Source organism: Rhinoderma darwinii, chromosome 7 (genome assembly GCF_050947455.1).
Source record: "Rhinoderma darwinii isolate aRhiDar2 chromosome 7, aRhiDar2.hap1, whole genome shotgun sequence".
Taxonomy (NCBI): Eukaryota; Metazoa; Chordata; class Amphibia; order Anura; family Rhinodermatidae; genus Rhinoderma; species Rhinoderma darwinii.
Window position 1 is genome coordinate 46,030,001 of NC_134693.1, and position 18,596 is coordinate 46,048,596.

Below are 18,596 nucleotides of genomic sequence, written 5' to 3' on the forward strand. Positions count from 1 at the left end.
CCGATGTACGCACATAATACACGCCCACTTGGACTTTTACTTTTAAACACACCCACTTGGACTTTTGCAAGCCTCATTTGCATAACTACAAAAATGGTCATAACTTGGCCAAAAATGCTCGTTTTTTAAAAATACATTATATATTTACCTCATGCTATATACTTTTGGTATCAGAAGTGATCTATAGTGTATGTGTATATTATCAGCTATCTTATATTTAAAGGGGTTTTCTAGAAGTAAAAAATTACATTAATTTAAATTAAACAATGAAAAATATACAACTTTACAATGTACTTACGTTTCATCAGATGGCTGTAGCGTCGTATATCCTCTTCCGTCTCCGCCCCCTTAGTAAAGCAAAATCTGCTTCCACTTCCTGTGCAGACCCGTCCATTTGGTCTGCTACCTTACTTCCGGTTTCCGGCTTTCACACTGTACGGTTACGTCACAAATGACATAACCGTACCACGTGCTTCTTTATCTGATTAGAGCATGCGTGGTTAACACACTCCACCGCGCATGCTCTGTGAAATTAGCATTGACTATGAAGTTGCGGGAATAACGGCCGTTTCGGCAGTCTTCCCGACAGATGCAGGAGCTGTGACAGCTGCTGTCTCGTACAGCAGCTGCTGCAGCTCCTACAGCGGGGACCGATCGCTGTGTCCCCGCTGTTTAACCCCTTAAAAGCCGCGTTCAATAGAGATCGCAGCTTTTTAGGGGTTAAGTTACCATCGCCGGCCTGCTACACGATAGCGGCCGGCGATGGTTACTATGGCAAGTGGACACCAAACAATGGCGTCCGGCTATGCCATAGACGGAAGCCTAGTGGGTCCTGACAACGTCAGGACCCACATTATGCTTGCTGTCAGTGAGTAGCTGACAGTTCTAATACACTGCACTACGCATGTAGTGCAGTGTATTAGAATAGCGATCAGGGCCTCCTGCCCTCAAGTCCCCTAGTGGGACAAAGTAATAAAGTAAAAAAAAGTGTAAAAATAAGAAAATACAAGTTTTAAAAGTGAAAAAATCCCCTTTTTTTTCCCTTATCAGTCATTTTATTATTAATAAAAATATATAAATAAATAAACTATACATAATTGGTATCGCCGCGTCCGTAACAGCCTGAACTACAAAATTGTTTCGTTATTTATCCCACGCGGTGAATGCCGTAAAAGAAAATAATAAACCGAACCACAATCACAATTGTTTGGTCACTTCACCTCCCCAAAAATTTATTAAAAATAGATCAAAAAGTTGCATCTACCTAAAAATGGTACTGATGGAAACTACAGTTTGTTACGCAAAAAATAAGTCCTCGCACGGCTTTATTGATGGAAAAAGTTCTGGCTCTTAGAATAAGGTAAAACAAAAAGTAAATTATTTTTTACAAAACGTATTTTATTGTGCAAATGCCATAAGACATAAAAAAAAACTATAAATATCTGGTGTCGCCGTAAGGCCGGGTTTACACGAGCGTGTGCGTTTTGCGCAAGCAAAAAACGCGGCGTTTTGCTTGCGCAAAAGGCACTTAACAGCTCCGTGTGTCAGCCCTTTATGATGCGCGGCTGCGTGGTTTTCGCGCAGCCGCCATCATTATGACACTCCGTTTGGATGTTTGTAAACAGAAAAGAACATGGTGCTTTTCTGTTTTCATTCATCCTTTACAGTGCTGTTGCGCGAACCACGCTTGTCCCACGGAATTGCTTCCGTGCGACATGCGTGGTTTTCACACACCCTTTGACTTCAATGGGTGCGTGATGCGTGAACAGCGCACAAATATAGGACATCGTGCGTTTCACGGAGCGGACATACGCTGCGTCAAAATCACGCACCTGTCTGCATGGCCCCAAAGACTAACATAGGTCCCTGCGACGCGCGTTGCACGGACGTATAACACGCTCGTGTAAATGAGCCCTAATCGTATCGCCCCATAGAATAAAGTGAATATGTCATTTATAGCGCACGGTGAACGCTGTAACAAAAATAGAATAAAAAAACAATAGTAGAATTGCTGTTTTTTAGTCACCGCGCCACTTAAAAATAGAATAAAAACTGATCAAAAAGCCGCATGCACCCCAAGAAAACTACAATGAATTCCTCAAGGGGTCTAGTTTCGAAAATGGGGTCACCTTTTGGGGGTTTCCACTGTTTTGGTACCACAAGACCTCTTCAAACCGTTTAACCCCTTAATGACCAGGCCATTTTGCGCGTTAATGACCTTTGGATTATTTTTTGTTTCTTCACGGTCGCATTCCAAGAGTCGTAACTTTTTTATACGACATAGCCGTATAAGGGCTTGTTTTTTGCGGGGCGAGTTGTATTTTGTAATTGTACCATGTTTAGATGCTTATAATATATTGATTAACTTTTATTAACTTTATTTTCGGAGAGTATTGAAAATAAGCAGCTATTCCAGCATTGATTTTCACGTTATAAGTTTACGCCGTTTACTATGCAGCGTAAATAACATGTTAACTTTATTCTATGGGTCGGCACGATTACGGGGATACCAAATATGTAAAGGTTTTATGTTTTCCTACGTTTGCACAATAAAAAGCCTTTTAGAAAAAAATTACTTGTTTTTGCATCGCCGCATTCCAAGAGCCGTAACGTTTTTATTTTTCCGTCGATGTGGCCGTATGTGGGCTTGATTTTTGCGGGACAATGTGTAGTTTTCATTAGTACTATTTTGGGGTACATAGGACTTATAGATTAATTTTTATTTAATTTTTTTCTGGGGGGAATGGGAGAAAAGAGCGAATTTTGCCGTTGTTTTTTTGCGTTTTTTTTTGGACGCCGTTCGTCCGGCAGTTTAATGTGTTCCTTTTATTGGTCAAGTTGTTACGATCGCGGGGATACCATATATGTGTATGTGTGATTTGTTTTGACACTTTTACTAAATAAAACCACTTTTTGGGCAAAAAAAGTAGTTTTATTTGATTTTCACTGTAATTTTATTTATTTTTTTTCACCAACTTTATTTAACGGATTGACATATATTTTTTTAGTTCCACCAGGGGACTTCACTATGCGATGTGCTGATCGCATATATAATGCTTTGGTATACTTAGTATACCAAAGCATTATTGCCTGTCAGTGTAAGGGCAGATTCACACGAACGTTGCGTTTTTGCGCGCGCAAACAACGCAGCGTTTTGCGAGCGCAAAAACCATTTGACAGCTGCGTGTGTCATGCGTGTCTGATGCGCGGCTGCGTGATTTTCGCGCAGCCGGCATCATAGAGCTCATGCTTGTCAACGCCCGTCACTGTCCAAGGTGCTGAAAGAGCTAAATCTTTCAGCACCCTCGACAGTGAATGCCGAACACAACAGCGCAAAACCTGTAAAAAAAAAAAGATAAAGTTCCTACTTACCGAGAACTTCCCGGCCGTTGCCTTGGTGACGCGTCCTTGGTGACGCGTCCTTGGTGACGCGCCTCTCTTGACATCGGGCCCCACCTCCCTGGATGACGCAGCAGTCCAAGTGACCGCTGCAGCCTGTGATTGGCTGCAGCCTGTGCTTGGCCTGTGATTGGCTGGAGCTGTCACTTGAACTGAAGTGTCATCCCGGGAGGTCGGACTGCAGGAAGGAGACATGAGTAATCGGTAAGTTAGAACTTCGGTTTTTTTTACAGGTTAATGTATTTTGGGATCGCAAGTCACTGTCCATGGTGCTGAAACAGTTTAACTCTTTCAGCACCATGGACAGTGACTATCTCCTGACGTCGCGTACCGATAATTTTTTTGCCGGGATCGGCCAAAACGAGTTTGGCCGAACCCGGTGAAGTTCGGTACGCTTGTCCGGCTTCGCTCATCGCAAAGACACTCCGTTTGGATGTTCGGAAACAGAAAAGCACGTGGTGCTTTTCAGTTTTCATTCATCCTTTTCACTGCTGTTGCGCGAATCACGCTCGTCCCACGGAAGTGCTTCCGTGTGGTGCGCGTGATTTTCACGCACCCATTGACTTCAATGGGTGCGTGATGCGCGAAATACGCAGAGTTATTGAACCTGTCGCGCTTTTTGCGCAGCAGACAAACGCTGCGCAAAAAGCACGGACTGTCTGTACTGCCCCATAGACTTGTATTGGTCCATGCGTGCCGCGTGAAAACCACGCGGCCCGCACGGACCGAATACACGCTCGTGTGAATCCCCCCTAAAACTGACAGGCAATCTGTTAGGTCATGCCTCCGGCATCGCCTAACAGGTAGATGCTGAAGACAGACCTGGGGGTCTTTGTTAGACCCCCGCTGCCATGGAAACCCGACGGCGACCCGCGATTTCTTTGCGGGGGCACCGATGGGGTGACAGAGGAGCTCCCTCCCTCTGTCAAACACATTAGATGCCGCTGTCACTATTGACAGCGGCATTTAATGGGTTAAACTGCCGGAATCGGAGCGCGCTTCGATTCCGGCAGTTGCAGCAGGAGCCATGCTGTGTATAACAGCCGTGCTCCTGCCGCTGATCGCGTGGGTACAGTGACTGTACCCGCACGATTACAGGACGGATATATCCGTCCTCCTGCGCGAACTAGCAGCTGCTGAGGACGGATATATCCGCCCTTCGGCGTTAAGAGGTTAAAAACGCAGATATCCAGTGATTTCAGCTTGTGCTATCAGTAATAGAATGAAAGCACCAAAATGAAGACTGAGATTGCAGAAGTTAGTAGAGCTGGGTGTAGTAGGCGGAGCAAGTGCACTGCTGCATGCACATTGCATGCTGGGACTAGAGCAGTGCATGCAGGGAGGAGAAACACAGGAAGAGAAGAGGAATGAACTTACTGAGCAAAACAAACCTCTCAAGGTAAACAATAGGGAGTAATGTTACTAAAACCATTTATTATCAAGAAAAAGATAGTCAGAGTGCACTAATATATTAATAGAGGAACATTGCATTGATTTAAAAAAAAAAAAAAAGGATTGGAAAACCCCTTTAAGATAGATGGCAGTATTGTTTTTTTTGTTTTTTTGTTTTTTTACTATAGACTTGAGTTACAGATACAAATAGAGTCATCAGAGGATCCTCCAGGCCAGGTTTTTGCATACTCTTGGGCAAACATTTGGTAGGGCACCCTCCCCAGCAGCGGTGTCATAAATTCATGGATAACTTACTCGGAACATAAACATTAGATATTTCACAACAGATCCCACCAATGTCGACAGGACACATCTACAATATATTGTGTGATGGCTGCCCTTTTTCTCCAGTCTCTGCTGTTTGGAAAAATAAAGGATGGTCTGATGCATTTTAACATGCCTGTTATTTGGTAGACCTTTTCATAAAATGTTTTAACTATAATGCTTTATACATGCTTATGTATTATTGCCTGTGCAGAAATAAAATGGACAGGCACCTGTTTGGACGTAATTAACATATACCTAAGTTATATCCAAACAGGCATCCTGACTGGACAGCACTGGGGGTCTTTGTTAGGCCTCAGGCCATCATATAAAAGGCGATTATGATACTGCAGTGTTTAACTATTAGTCAGACCCCCACAATAAGGCCCCATGCACACGACCGTGAATGTAATCACGGTCCGTAATAATGGACGAAATCTACGGTCGTGTGCATCTAAGTAAATGTTGGCAAATCCTAGCGATACGCCATCACTTCTTATGGTGGGCAAACACATTTATTTCCAGTTATCCACTACTCGCAGGGTTCACTTTACTTTTGTCTCACTATTTGTTGATTATATTGGCATATTATTATTATTTGTAGTATTATAAGCACCTTAGAGTCCATCCTATAATACTCCTCGATACTAGTAGATCATAGGTTTAACCAAAATAGAGATGTGACTACAAAAAGCAACATTTCCAACTACAATTTTGGTGCTGTTTTTGTTTTGTTCCTCTTAAGGGTATGTTCACACGGCGGGGGTCCGTAACGGCTGAAATTACGGGGATGTTTCAGCCTGAAAACATCCCCGTAATTTCAGCCGTACCGGCATGTGCAGGCGCTTGAACGCCGCGTCAATTACGGCCGTAATTGGCGCTGCTATTCATTGGAGTGAATGAAGAACGGCTCCAATTACGGCCAAAGAAGTGACAGGTCACTTCTTTGACGCGGGCGTCTATTTACGCGCCGTCATTTGACAGCGGCGCGTAAATATACGCCTCGTGTGAACAGACAAACGTCTGCCCATTGCTTTCAATGGGCAGATGTTTGTCAGCGCTATTGAGGCGCTATTTTCGGGCGTAATTCGGGGCAAGAACGCCCGAATTACGTCCGTAAATAGGCCGTGTGAACATACCCTTAGCTAACACTTGGTTTGGCTCCAAAAAAAAGAAGTAGTATAAGGGTGTATTCACAAGCGGCAGGTTTGTTGCAGAGGTTTCTGTGACTGCCTCATTCATGTGATTGGGACTTGCAGGGGCTCTGAAACTTCCCTTAAAAGCAGTGAAGAAATATCTACAGGTAATAGAGGATCACTGTAAAGAGATCTGGCTGTGGAGACTGACTGAGCATGTGTGTCCACCAGCACTCAGCCCATTTGGTGGACATGCACATTGGTATACAGATTGAACACCAGGTGGCACCATATTATGTAACTAAATGTCTTAACTGGATCATTTTTTTAAGAGCATATAAATGGCAAACATAGTTAATTTTTTTTATCGGATTCAAACATGCCTAAACCTTTGTTCTCATGGTTGATAAGCTGTGGCTGAGAACTGTTTATTGAGATTAGCCTATTGATGCATGGCATGTGTTTACAGGATGGTATTAAAAGGTGATTGAGAAATACTCAGGAAAAAAAACCTCATGTCTGCCAAACTACATTTATGTCCTTATCTTCTCTTAACTCATTAGGTTGCAACCTCCTTTTAGTAGCAAACTGACAAAACTGGTTCTGACTAAAAGAAAAAGGAACTTTACAAGAACGTTTCGAGACACATTTAATGTGAGTGTGTGTATATGATAAATCAACTTTTGTTTTATATAGATAGATCGATGATTTATATATTTCTTTTGTACTGTGCAGTTTCTAATAGAAAACAATGCGTATTCAATGAGGAATAATTCGATTTGCTATATGTGTCATCTTGTGTAAGTACTGCAGTAATTTGTTACACGCTATTAAATAAGAACTAATATGTATGTGTTCGATTTATGGCTTCTGACTTCTATTCGATTTGTATCTACTATAAGAATGAATGTTGACTTGTTGCACCTAAACAATAGTTGAATGTTATCTTAATTTAAAATATGCAATGCTTTATAGTGATTCAAGATGATATATAAAATGTGTAAATACATTTTGTAGAAGGTTTTGCTCTTAATGCTCATTCACACACAGATTTTTTTTCTGCCGATTTAAACTGCATGAAAAAATGCATGTAAAAATGCCAACATTTTTAAAGTGTTTTTTATGTCATTTTTAGTAGCGTTTTTTTTTATTCAGTGTAATTTTGTACATGTGCTTTTTTTTTCCCTGGAATTTTTAGAGCATTCCATGGGAAAAAAATTACCCAAAAAAATCAACACCCAGAGCATGTTGTGTTTTGAAAAAAACACATCTGACCAAAAAGACACAAAAACCAACCAAATCGAAGTTTATGTAGTGCATTTTATATATGACTATATACTTTAATGTAACATCTGACCGCACAAAAAAACAGATATAATTCTAAAAGGGGTTGCATATGAATAGGATACAACTGTGTGAACAGTATGAACAAGTTTAGTGCTCACATATTGTATTATTTCCTATACCTAAATTATACTTGCTGCACTGTTTAAGGAAATTTGATATACGTATATAATCTCTTTAAATTAACATCATTTGTACTGTGGATATACGCTCCGTACGTCGGCCTCATTTCCCAGACCGAACACACTGAGGGTATGTTCACACGGCCTATTTACGGACGTAATTCGGGCGATTTACGCCTCGAATTACGTCCGAAAATGCGCCTCGATAGCGTTGGCAAACATCTGATCATTGAAAGCAATGGGCTGACGTTTGTCTGTTCACAAGAGGCGTATATTTATGCGTCGCTGTCAAAAGACAGAGCGTAAATAGACGCCCGCGCCAAAGAAGTGTCATGTCACTTCTTCAGACGTAAATGGAGCCGTTTTCCATGGACTCCATGGAAAACCAGCTCCAGTTACGTCCGTAAATGACGCGGCGTTCAAGCACCTGCACATGCCGTTACGGCTGAAATGACGGGGCTGTTTTCTCCTGGAAACAGCCCCGTACTTTCGGCCTTTACGGACGCTGTCGTGTGAACATACCCTGAGGGAGCCGGGCTCCTAGAATCATAGTTATCTGTGACGCTAGTTGTCACTGCCTGGCTGCGGTGAAAACTGTCCTGTACTGAAAACATGATTACAATACGAGACAATTGTCCCGCAGCGAGGCAGGGACACCTAACATCATAGATAACTATGATGCTAGGAGCCCGGCTCCCTGCAATGTGTTTGGTCCGGGAAATGCGGCCGACGTACGGAGCGTATATCACGGACCAAACACGCTCGTGTGTGGGAGACCTAAGCAGAATCAGTGCGCTAGTAATATCATATTTAGACATGACAGTATTAAGTACATTAATTCAATATAATTCAGATCAACAGAAACCATTGCTATATTCATGTATAATTTATTCTGTAATGTTTTACTTAATTAGTCTAATAAATGACCAGTTTTCGGAGGCATGTGCATTGGGCAATTTGTTTCCTTTGTGAGAATTAAGAACTTTGACTAAAGTGCCTTTCTTATAAGTAAAAGTGTCAAGGTTGTAGTCCATTCCATTATGGGACTTACCAATTATATTTACAATGATAAAAAAAAAAAGTAAAATTTAGGGCTTATTCAGACAAACGGGATATACGTCCGTGCAACTGCACGCGCGTTGCACGGACCTATGTTAGTCTATGGGGCCATGCAGACATGTGCGTGATTTTTACGCAGTGTTGGTCCGCTGCGTACAAGTCACGACATGTCCGTTCTTTGGGTGTTTTTCTCGCATTACGCACCCAGTGAAGTCAATGGGTGCGTGAAAACCACGCATGTCACACGGAAGCACTTCCGTGCGAACAGCGTGATTCGCGCAACAGCTGTCAAAAGGATGAATGAAAACAGAAAAGCACCACGTGCTTTTCTGTTTACAAACATCCAAATGGAGTGTCATAATGATGGCGGCTGCGCGAAAAGCACACAGCCACGCATCATATGATGCTGCCACACGGAGCTGTCAAGTGCCTTTTGCGCAGGCAAAACGGCGCATTTTTTGCATGCGCAAAAACGGCACGCTCGTGTGAATCCAGCCTTAAAGTGCAAGTTTACTTTTAGACAATATAAAAAATATCCACTGTGTGAATGTACTTGATAACATATGTTACCTCTTTAGTCCTGTTTCATCCTTGGGCATATTTGCTACTGTTGTACAGAATCCAGTTTTTAACTGGTGAATCCTGACTACAAACATTCTCCTCTGTAGTCAGGTTCTAACAATAAAAGCTTCCCTTTAAGGCCCTGTTCACACAAAGTTTTTTGCAGGCAGAAAAATCTGCCTCAAAATTCCTTCCTTCCTTTTGAGGCAGATTTTGACCTGTCTACACGCTGTTTAAAAAAACGCAGCGAAAAACGCTTTTTCTGCCTCCCATTGATGTAAATGGGAGGTCAGAGACGGAAACGCCTGAAGAAAGGGCATGTTGCTTTTCCCCGTGAGCGTTTATTCCGCTCACGGGAAAAACGCCTCCGCCTCTCATTGAAATCAAAGGGAGGCGATTTTGTCCATTTTTTGCCGACACGGCTTCCGCTGCAAAAACCGCAGCAAAAAAACCTCAGTGTGAACAGGGCCTTAGACTCCCCAGCACACAGACTGGTTTTTCAAGTAATTGATCCTGCAGATGCCTCTCCTCTCAGGCTGCAGTGACTAAGAAGAACCAACTCAGCAGCAGGGAAAAGTGAGGACTGAGGACACATTATAGCCTAGAGTGCTAAAACGGGATAGGAAGGAGTGGGTTGCCTCATCGTAAAATAGAAAGATCTCACACATCAGAAGGCAGATGGAGAGTATGTAGTACATACCACAATGCAGTTTGCTGTGATGAGACAATAATCACACGGCAGGAGGGAGGTGCATCACTACAGAAAGTAGGGAGGTGAATCACATCGGCAGGTATCACCCAAAGTTTTTTTTTTTTTCTTCTGAAGAGTCATTCTGAAAAGACAAGTCAGAGCAACATGAAAGAAATCAAGATTGCAAAAAAATAAAAAATAGAACTAATGCAACTTTTAAGGGCTTAGATAATCTATAACTAATTTACAAATAAAACTACATTTTCACTTTATTATAAAACTTGAGTTTTGTTGCGTGTCTAAGGCCTCGTTCACACAGAGTTTTTTGCAGGAGGAAAATTCTGGCTCAAAATTCCGTTTGGGATTTTGAGGCTGATTTTGTCCTTCCTGCACGTCGTTTGCAGCGATTTTTCACGCCGTTTTTCGCCCGCGGCCATTGAGTGCTACGGGCAAAAAACTCAGCGAAATACGTTTTCTCTGCCTCCCATTGATGTCAATGGGAGGTCAGAGGCGTAAATGCGCGAAGATAGGGCATGTCCCTTCTTTCTCGCGCGATGCTGTTCTACCGCTTGCGGGAGAAAACCGCCCACGCCTCCCATTGAAATCAATGGGAGACATTTTTGGCCGGTTTTTGACGAGTTTTGCGGAGCGGTTTCCGCTCCAAAAAGCTTGTCAAAATACTCCGTGTGAACAGGCCCTCAAATGAGACAACTCACCCACCAAGAGAATCCATGGATTATCAGACACAAAAAAAAGAACAAAAAAGTCATATGGTCACTTCCATCATCCAATATGATGATATTTAGTTATACATTTTGTGTATGTAGAATTAAAGATTTATCTTTAAAAATGTTTTGTTAAATACGCTGTATGAATTGTGATCTTATCCATTCTGTACTCTTATATAACATGCCACAATCGCTTTGTGTAAAAATGCTTGTCCCGCTGCTGGGGTCCCAACAATCCGTTGTAATTTGTAGGGGAACCTGGCATCAAGTGTTTATTTGCCCAGAAGTGCCCCTACTGGGGAAACGAAGCATTACACAGTTTCGATTAAAATCAATGGGCTGTCCATGCAGTTCATGGACATGCTGTATCCTCCAGAGTGAGAAACTTTTCGTAGCCACCCTCTGCTTTGGCTAATATATAAGGAACCCGAACCGGAGACCCCCATCTATATTCCCTAATAGTGTATTTGAAACTGGGTTTTCTAAACCACACAATCTCTTTAAATGCAGTCTTTTTTTTAACCCATAACAAAATTAAGGGATTAGCAGATCAACCGGTTCTGCCAATACTGTGAGAAAATGAAATATAATCTTCTCAAATGTTTCCCAGTCCAGTTCTGATCAATTTAATGCAATTATGTTTAATTTCTAAAAAAAAATTACAATTACAATTTTATTTGCATAAACCACACACTTTATAACGATAGTAGGCATAGCCCAAATTAAGAATCATACATTAATAATTGTATAACTTTCATATATTATGCACAGACCCCTTTGTACCTGAATCTTTTTAGAAAAAAAAAATAATGGAAAAATTGTCTGGTGTCGAGTACTGTTCAAAGAAACTAGTTATAAATTATTTCAGATGAGTGGTGAAATATATAACCTGCACAGAAAGCATAGATATAGAAAAACACTATCTGAGACTTTCTGATATCAGAAATGTTCTGTATTTTCTGATACTACTATTTATTATCTGCAATATTTTATGGAGCTAGAGGAAAACAAGCTGCACAATTCAATGAAGATCCTGATGCTTAAAGGGGACCTGATAGCTCTCCTGACATGCTTGTTTTCGTACAGTAAATACTTGCATTTAACATAATATAACAATCCTGGAGCATCTTTTATAAAACTACGTGTTATGCCACTAAGACATCAGAGCTAAGCACAAGTTTTCAGGGCAATTGGGGTGTGGTGGTTATAGGAGAATTCAGTCTCCTAGTCAAAACCATTATCTGGCCGGTACATCATAAACCCCTCTGACACAGAAAAAACATTGAGTTTTGTCAGAAATGTATATCTTTAGGATCAAACAATGTCCACAGTCAGGCAAATGTTTAATTGGCCCTATGCTGATGAAGGTGCCAGAAGTATTGATTGAAGGTTTTATCTCTAAGGCCAGAATTTAGCATCAGATAACATCCTCACCCAGGGGTGGAGGTAATTACCCACACATATTGACCAAAGATCTAAGGCTTTGTTCACATCTGCGTCAGGGTCCCATTCGGACATTCTGTAGGAGCTTCCCGTCAGAACGGGACCCTGACTGAAACAAACGGAAACCATACGTTTCCAGGAGAGCTTCTGCCACTTCGTTGCGATTAGTGGGGGGTCTCAGTGCTCGAACCCCCACAAATCAAAACGACGTCAAAAGTTTGTCAAATGTTTAGTTACCCTTTAAGTAGGTGTGTGTGTGAATCTGTATGATAAATCTAGTAGGCTCCATAGTTTACATCCTTCCAAGTGACGTGAGCTAAGAATCGCGATCGTCACATAGTGCTCATTCTAGCGAATCGGACCGAAACGGACTTTGGAAAATTTGCTCATCTCTAGTCCTGAGTATATTTTTAAAAATAGGCGTCCATTTAATATTTTAACAGGTTCCCTACTTGGCCGACAAAGCTATGCGTAAGGGGGGGGGGGCATCGTGTGAAAAATATTAGTCTAAATATACTTAATAAATGTGGACCCTAAGTAAAAATTTGGGCACGTAATAATAATATCTTATACATTTCCTAAACATGTGTGGACTGCCCCCTGCCCAGAATTTCCGATTATAAATATAATTACATATGCATTCACACATACCAACTCAAATACAAAGAGTACCTGTCACCTCTCCTGACATGTTTGTTTTAGTAAATAATTGTACGTTATTTACAATGAAATAACAATTGTGGAGAATCTTTCTTAGAACTCTGCGTTGTACCATTCCTCTCTTATTCCTACTAGAAATGTATGAATAAATTAACAACTGGGTGTTACCAGCTGGGAGTGTGTCCCTACACAGTCTGACATTGTCCAATCAGGGCTCACTCTCAGACTGTATAATGACACACCCCTATGACAAGGAGGATGGTAATACCCATTTTTCAATTTATTCATACATTTCTAGGAGGAAAAAATAGGAATGGCACAATGCAAAGTTCTAAGAAAATATGTTCCAGAATTGTTCTCATGTGAAATACAAGTAATTACTAAAATAGACACGTCAGGAAAGGTGACAGGTCCACTGTAAACTCATGCATTACTTAAAGGGAACCTGTCACCAGCATTTTAGCTATAAAGCCATCAATACCTGGTGAAAGTGTGCGAAAAATCATTGTCCTCTAAGCTATAAATATGTTCTAAGTAAGCTCTGCAAATGAGCAGAAAAGAGTAAAATCTTCATCTGAAAAGAGTCAGATTTTCATTCCTCCAGCGTCTCAGAGTGGACTCCACCTCCTTCTTTTTGATTGACAGCTCCTTCGCCAGTTAGGGTTGGACAGGTGGCGGCGGTGGGCGGGGTTAAGAAGCTGCGTCCCAGAGGGAAAAATTATTACCATAAAAGGCGGCAAAAGTTTAAACGACTACATTTACCGACAGAGGAGGACTTCAGGAAAGAAGAGAACAGGAACGAACTCTGGACAGCTGCAGCCATTGAGGGGTCAGGCGAGTTTCACAGGTAAGATGTTGATGACAGGATCCCTTTAAAGACCTATATATGAACAGTCTGTACCCATTTCCTTAAGGTGTGCACTGGAAGTAGGTGGAACCTTGTGTGCGGCAAAACTTACACTTTGCCACACTGTACGCAAGTTTAGTGTACAGTATTAGACTCAGGCGTAACGGATAGAAACGGTGCCAGAACCAAACTTAGTAAATAAATACAGCAACAGAACCAAGCTCAATCCAGAGATACGGTACCAGTACCGAGCTCAGCACACATATATATATATATATATATATATATATTTACGGTCCGAGAAACAACATAGATACAGTACCAGAACAAGGTAAATTACATAGATACAGTACCAGAACAAGGTCAATTACATAGATACAGTACGAGAACAAGGTAAATTACATAGATGCAGTACCAGAACAAAGCTCAGTACATAGAGAGACTACCAAAATAAAGTTTAGTACCATAACCAAGCTCAGTACATAACTACGGTACCCAGACCAAGCTTAGTATAAACATACAATACCAGAACCAAGCTTACTACATGTGACATGTGAAACCAGTACTGATCCAAAGCTGTCAGAGGCAGCAAAAACTGTTCAATCCAGTGACTCAAAAGTGATGTATTTTCTGATAGGACTCATTCTCCTTCTTGTTAAGGTGAGGCACCAGGGGATGGGATCAACATGGACAGTAAGGCACCTGGTTGGAGGCGGCAGCAGGAATATTGAGGCACCTGGTGGGAGGGGGTAGCAGGGACAGTAAGGCAACTGGCGGATGAGAGCAGCAGGGACAGTTAGGCACTTGGTGGGTCAGGGCAGCAGGGAAAGTGAGGCATCTGTTTTGGGTTGGGGAAAAAAAATTCTAGGAAGGCTGCGATTTTTTCATTACCTATTCAAATGAAATACTGCTCAAATCTACACAGGCTGCAAAGGTGCCATGAATTAGTCCTGCCTTCCTGTATACCCAGAGAGGGAGCCTGCCTTCAAATGCAGGGAAAGTTTCCTGCTCAAACTCTTTCTTGCCGTACTGGCTAAGCATACAATAGACACAGTGCTAGCAGACACGTTGCTAGTACTGTGGAGAGTGCATGCCGGATTTTAACGATAGTTTAGAAACTCTTTCCACTAGTGTATGCACATGAGATTTTAAAGAATTTCTATATATTTGAATTAACTGTTAAAAATAATGAGAAAACAGGGAAATGCTACTGAACCCATACATTTTGTAACGTAACTAATTAACATGTGGATTTACACCTTATTTTCTTTGTTGTAGATAAAACCATGGTTAAAACAGTTGCTATCATTGGAGCTGGTATTAGCGGCTTGGGAGCTATCAAGGCATGCGTAGAGGAAGGTCTGGAGCCTACTTGCTTTGAAAGAAGTGAAGATATTGGAGGCCTCTGGAGGTTCACAGTGAGTGCACACCAGCTCAACTTATACTTACTGTATTAAAGAGATTGTTTCACAATTATATATTACATTTCTCCATTAGAAAAATATAACATTTTCAAATACGGATGTAGCCATCTTTATCTCGACTGTGGTAACTTGCTGCAGCGTGATATCACACAACAAAAGCCATTGAAAAGTCATTGAAAAACTCAAGATAAAGGATCTTGCCACTGTATATTTAATGCGTTAAAAGTCAAGGTAAAGACGGCTACATCTGTAGCATAACATAGCAATTGTAATCACTTAATAAGAAAAGCTCCTGTGTCTAGATATATTGCTATTACATACTTGTTATGGCGCCCCCGGTGTTCTTTTAATTCTCTTTTTAGAACATCCACCTAGTGGGGTTAAGAGCCATAAGAATTGGTGCACTAGAAGCAGCTTCTCCCCAGCGCTGACTACATTAATTGGACATTGTAACACCGGAATAAACAGGGGGTGCCATAACAAATATGTAACACCAATATCTAGAGACAAAACCTTTTTTTCAAATTAATTTTCGTGGGACAACACATTTAATTAAAAATATCTAAATAATGACAGAATTTGGGTGAATATATATAGTGACCATGCACTATTTTAGGATGAAGTAGAAGATGGAAGAGCCAGCATCTACAAGTCTTTGGTTACCAATGTTTCCAAAGAAATAATGTGTCTTAGTGACTTTCCAATGCCTGACGATTTTCCAAACTTCCTACCCAATCACAAATACTTTGAATACATCAAGCTCTATGCAGAACATTTTAAACTGTTGAAATACATCAAATTTAAGGTAAGATGTATAGATTTTAAATTCTAATCGTAACCTAAAACATAAGTGTGATTTTACATGTGGATTTATGTCTATTTATTAGTTTTATAAAATTGACTGAATGCTGAAGCCTTGGAGTTAAGTCACATTTGTATCATTATCGACTGCACTGCAGCTGAATCCTCCTGCACATGGCCGTAGCTGTGTGCACGGTTTGTGATTACGGCACGGACAGGCAGCGGAGTGTCATCCGCGGACTGTCCGCAATCACGGATCATGCACACACATGTTGTGCATTCATTTCAATGGGCCCAGACCGCAATTGTGGACCGTATAATGACCTATTTTTTTTGCGGTCCGGGCTCCGGGCAATGCACGGACCGTGGTAACCACGGTCGCGTGCATTGGTCCATACGTTAGCATATGTTCTATACTATCCACAATTGCGGTTCCGCAATTTCAGATAGTATAAGTCCGCAAAACTACACCTAAGAAGTAGATGACCCCTTCACATGCAGCAGAATAATTTTTTGCCATTTTAAACAGCGGAAGCACAGTAAAACCTTCTAAAGCAGGGATACTCAACTACTATTAGCAAAGGTCCACTTACCGGGGTCTCATCAGGTGAAGTTTTGACTGAACACCAGTAGCCCTTTAAAATTAGGTACAAAGGGGATGACTGCCACTAAAACAGACTAATACAAATGCTCATCTATGATCCGAGTGCGGCGTTTGTTCTTCACCAGATTCATAGTAGAGAACGCAGATTCACAAGTACATGTATAACCAAACAGTAATAACATGGATTTCTATTTTACTAATGTGAGGCACATGGAGATATTAAATTAGTAACTTCATGTGCCTTATTAACATGTAATGTCATTATTTTTTTAGTATTACATTTGAAGTATCCGCTGTCTTCACAGTGGACCACTGACAGAGAGGCACAGACACGATGGGAACGCGCTACTAACACTGTGGTAGGTGGTCCTTGCCTGCAGTGACGCGTTCCCATCGTGCTCTGCTGTGCCCTTCCCCCTCCCATTCTTCCTCCCTCACTCCACCTAAAAGTTAAAAGCTCACTTACATGCTGCTGCAGTAAAGGAGGGACTTACCTCCTTCACCGCTGTAATGTGAGAAAAAAAACAAGCACTTCCGTTTCGTCCTGACACCGGCATAATACAACGTGTTGCTTGCCGGTCCAGATAGCAGGGGTCTGGACAACTGGCATCCGTAGTTTGGGTTCTATAGGATGGCTACTTTACATTTCTTAGAACAGTGAAGTACCTTCATTGCTCCTGGGGATGGAACTCCTGCACCGCAGATTTGGAGGATGCAGAGAAGAGTCATTCAAACAAGTACGATTGTCTATGTGTGTTTATGTAAGTCTCCATACACATCTTGTTTTTTGCCTAAGTTTAAAGTATATGCCAGGAAAAGCTCCCGACGTACACGTTAAATGCATGCTTTGATGAATGCCTTACAGTGGCATCCGTCACCCATAACATATCCGTTAAAAAGATACCATTATAGCCTATGGGTCACTGGCGATTGTCACCCATTGGGTATTATGGCATATGTTTAATGTATATTTCATGCAGTGGTGGAAATACCGCTGTAGCAGCCATAGCAGCTGCTATAAGGCTTGCAGCATGAGTGGGCCCCTGCCGCCCACAAGCACGGCCCCTCCATGCCTGGAGGTGCCTCTAGCAGCCGCTATGGCTGCTACAGTGGTAGGGACGCCACATTGAATCCTTTTACAAAGCAGGGAGGTATCTCCCTGCTCTGCCATTTACTAGGCTACAGGCCACTTTCAGCCTGCAGCTTAGACAGGATCCTTGCGCGGCCGGCGTGATGACGTCACTGGATCATGACAGCCTATGCTAGAATCCCGTCGGTGTTGGGGCTGTTGTGGAGCAGCTCCGTTCGTCACTGGAATGAGGCCTAGGTGAGTATAATTTTTTGTTGTATTTGTTTGGGGGGCACTATCTACAAGGGGGAGATGTGTTCATTGTCTACATGGGGGCTGTATGGCACTATCTACAAGGGAGAGGTGGGAGACACTATCTACAGGGGGCTGTATGGCACTATCTACAAGGGAGGCTGTATGGCACTATCTACAAGGGATAGGTGGGGGGGGCATTATCTACAGGGCGCAGTATGGCGCTAAATACAAGGGAGGCTGTATGGCACGATCTACAAGGGGTAGGAGGGGGCACTATCTACAGGGGGCACTATCTATAAGGGTAGGCTGTGTGTGGCACTCAGGGGAGAGGGGGCCCAGTCAAAATTTTGCTATGGGGCACAGTCTTTCCTAGTTACGCCCCTGATGTCATGTGCAGCTATTGAAAAGCTCATGACATATACGTTTAAAGTATTCCTATGATGTATACTCTACAGTGGCATATGTCATCCATGTTAAAACAAAATATATATACCACACGGTTTACTTTTTTTTTGCGGGACCCCGCCTGCTGGAATAGCAAAGTCTACTATACTATTCCATACTTAAAAAAAAAAAAAAAGGTATACTGATTTTTACCAACCAGACAGGAGCTTTCCTGATGTACAGACATGGGGAAAGAACAATATATGAACTGGGCCTAAGGTAGGGGTGCTGTCTGTGTGTATTTATGTAAGGTATGGGTGCTGACTGTTTATGTTTGTGTTGAGTGGTAGTGC

General features: G+C 41.9%; 1 protein-coding gene across 3 annotated transcripts in view; it reads left to right on the plus strand.

Moving 5' to 3' along the window:
• Positions 1-6,664: 6,664 nt before the first annotated feature.
• The window catches only part of LOC142657852 (dimethylaniline monooxygenase [N-oxide-forming] 2-like), a 31,850-nt gene continuing 19,918 nt past the window's right edge, over positions 6,665-18,596 (plus strand). Inside the window, exons 1-5 of one of the 3 annotated variants that reach the window (XM_075833321.1) lie at positions 6,665-6,734; positions 6,815-6,905; positions 13,628-13,706; positions 14,985-15,124; positions 15,747-15,935. In XM_075833321.1, the coding sequence (XP_075689436.1) occupies positions 6,700-6,734; positions 6,815-6,905; positions 13,628-13,706; positions 14,985-15,124; positions 15,747-15,935 (534 nt within the window). In that variant the 5' untranslated portion in view covers positions 6,665-6,699. Of the gene's footprint in view, positions 6,735-6,800; positions 6,906-6,986; positions 7,052-13,627; positions 13,707-14,984; positions 15,125-15,746; positions 15,936-18,596 lie in introns of those variants that run through there. The other 2 variants (XM_075833319.1, XM_075833320.1) reach the window with 2 other exon arrangements.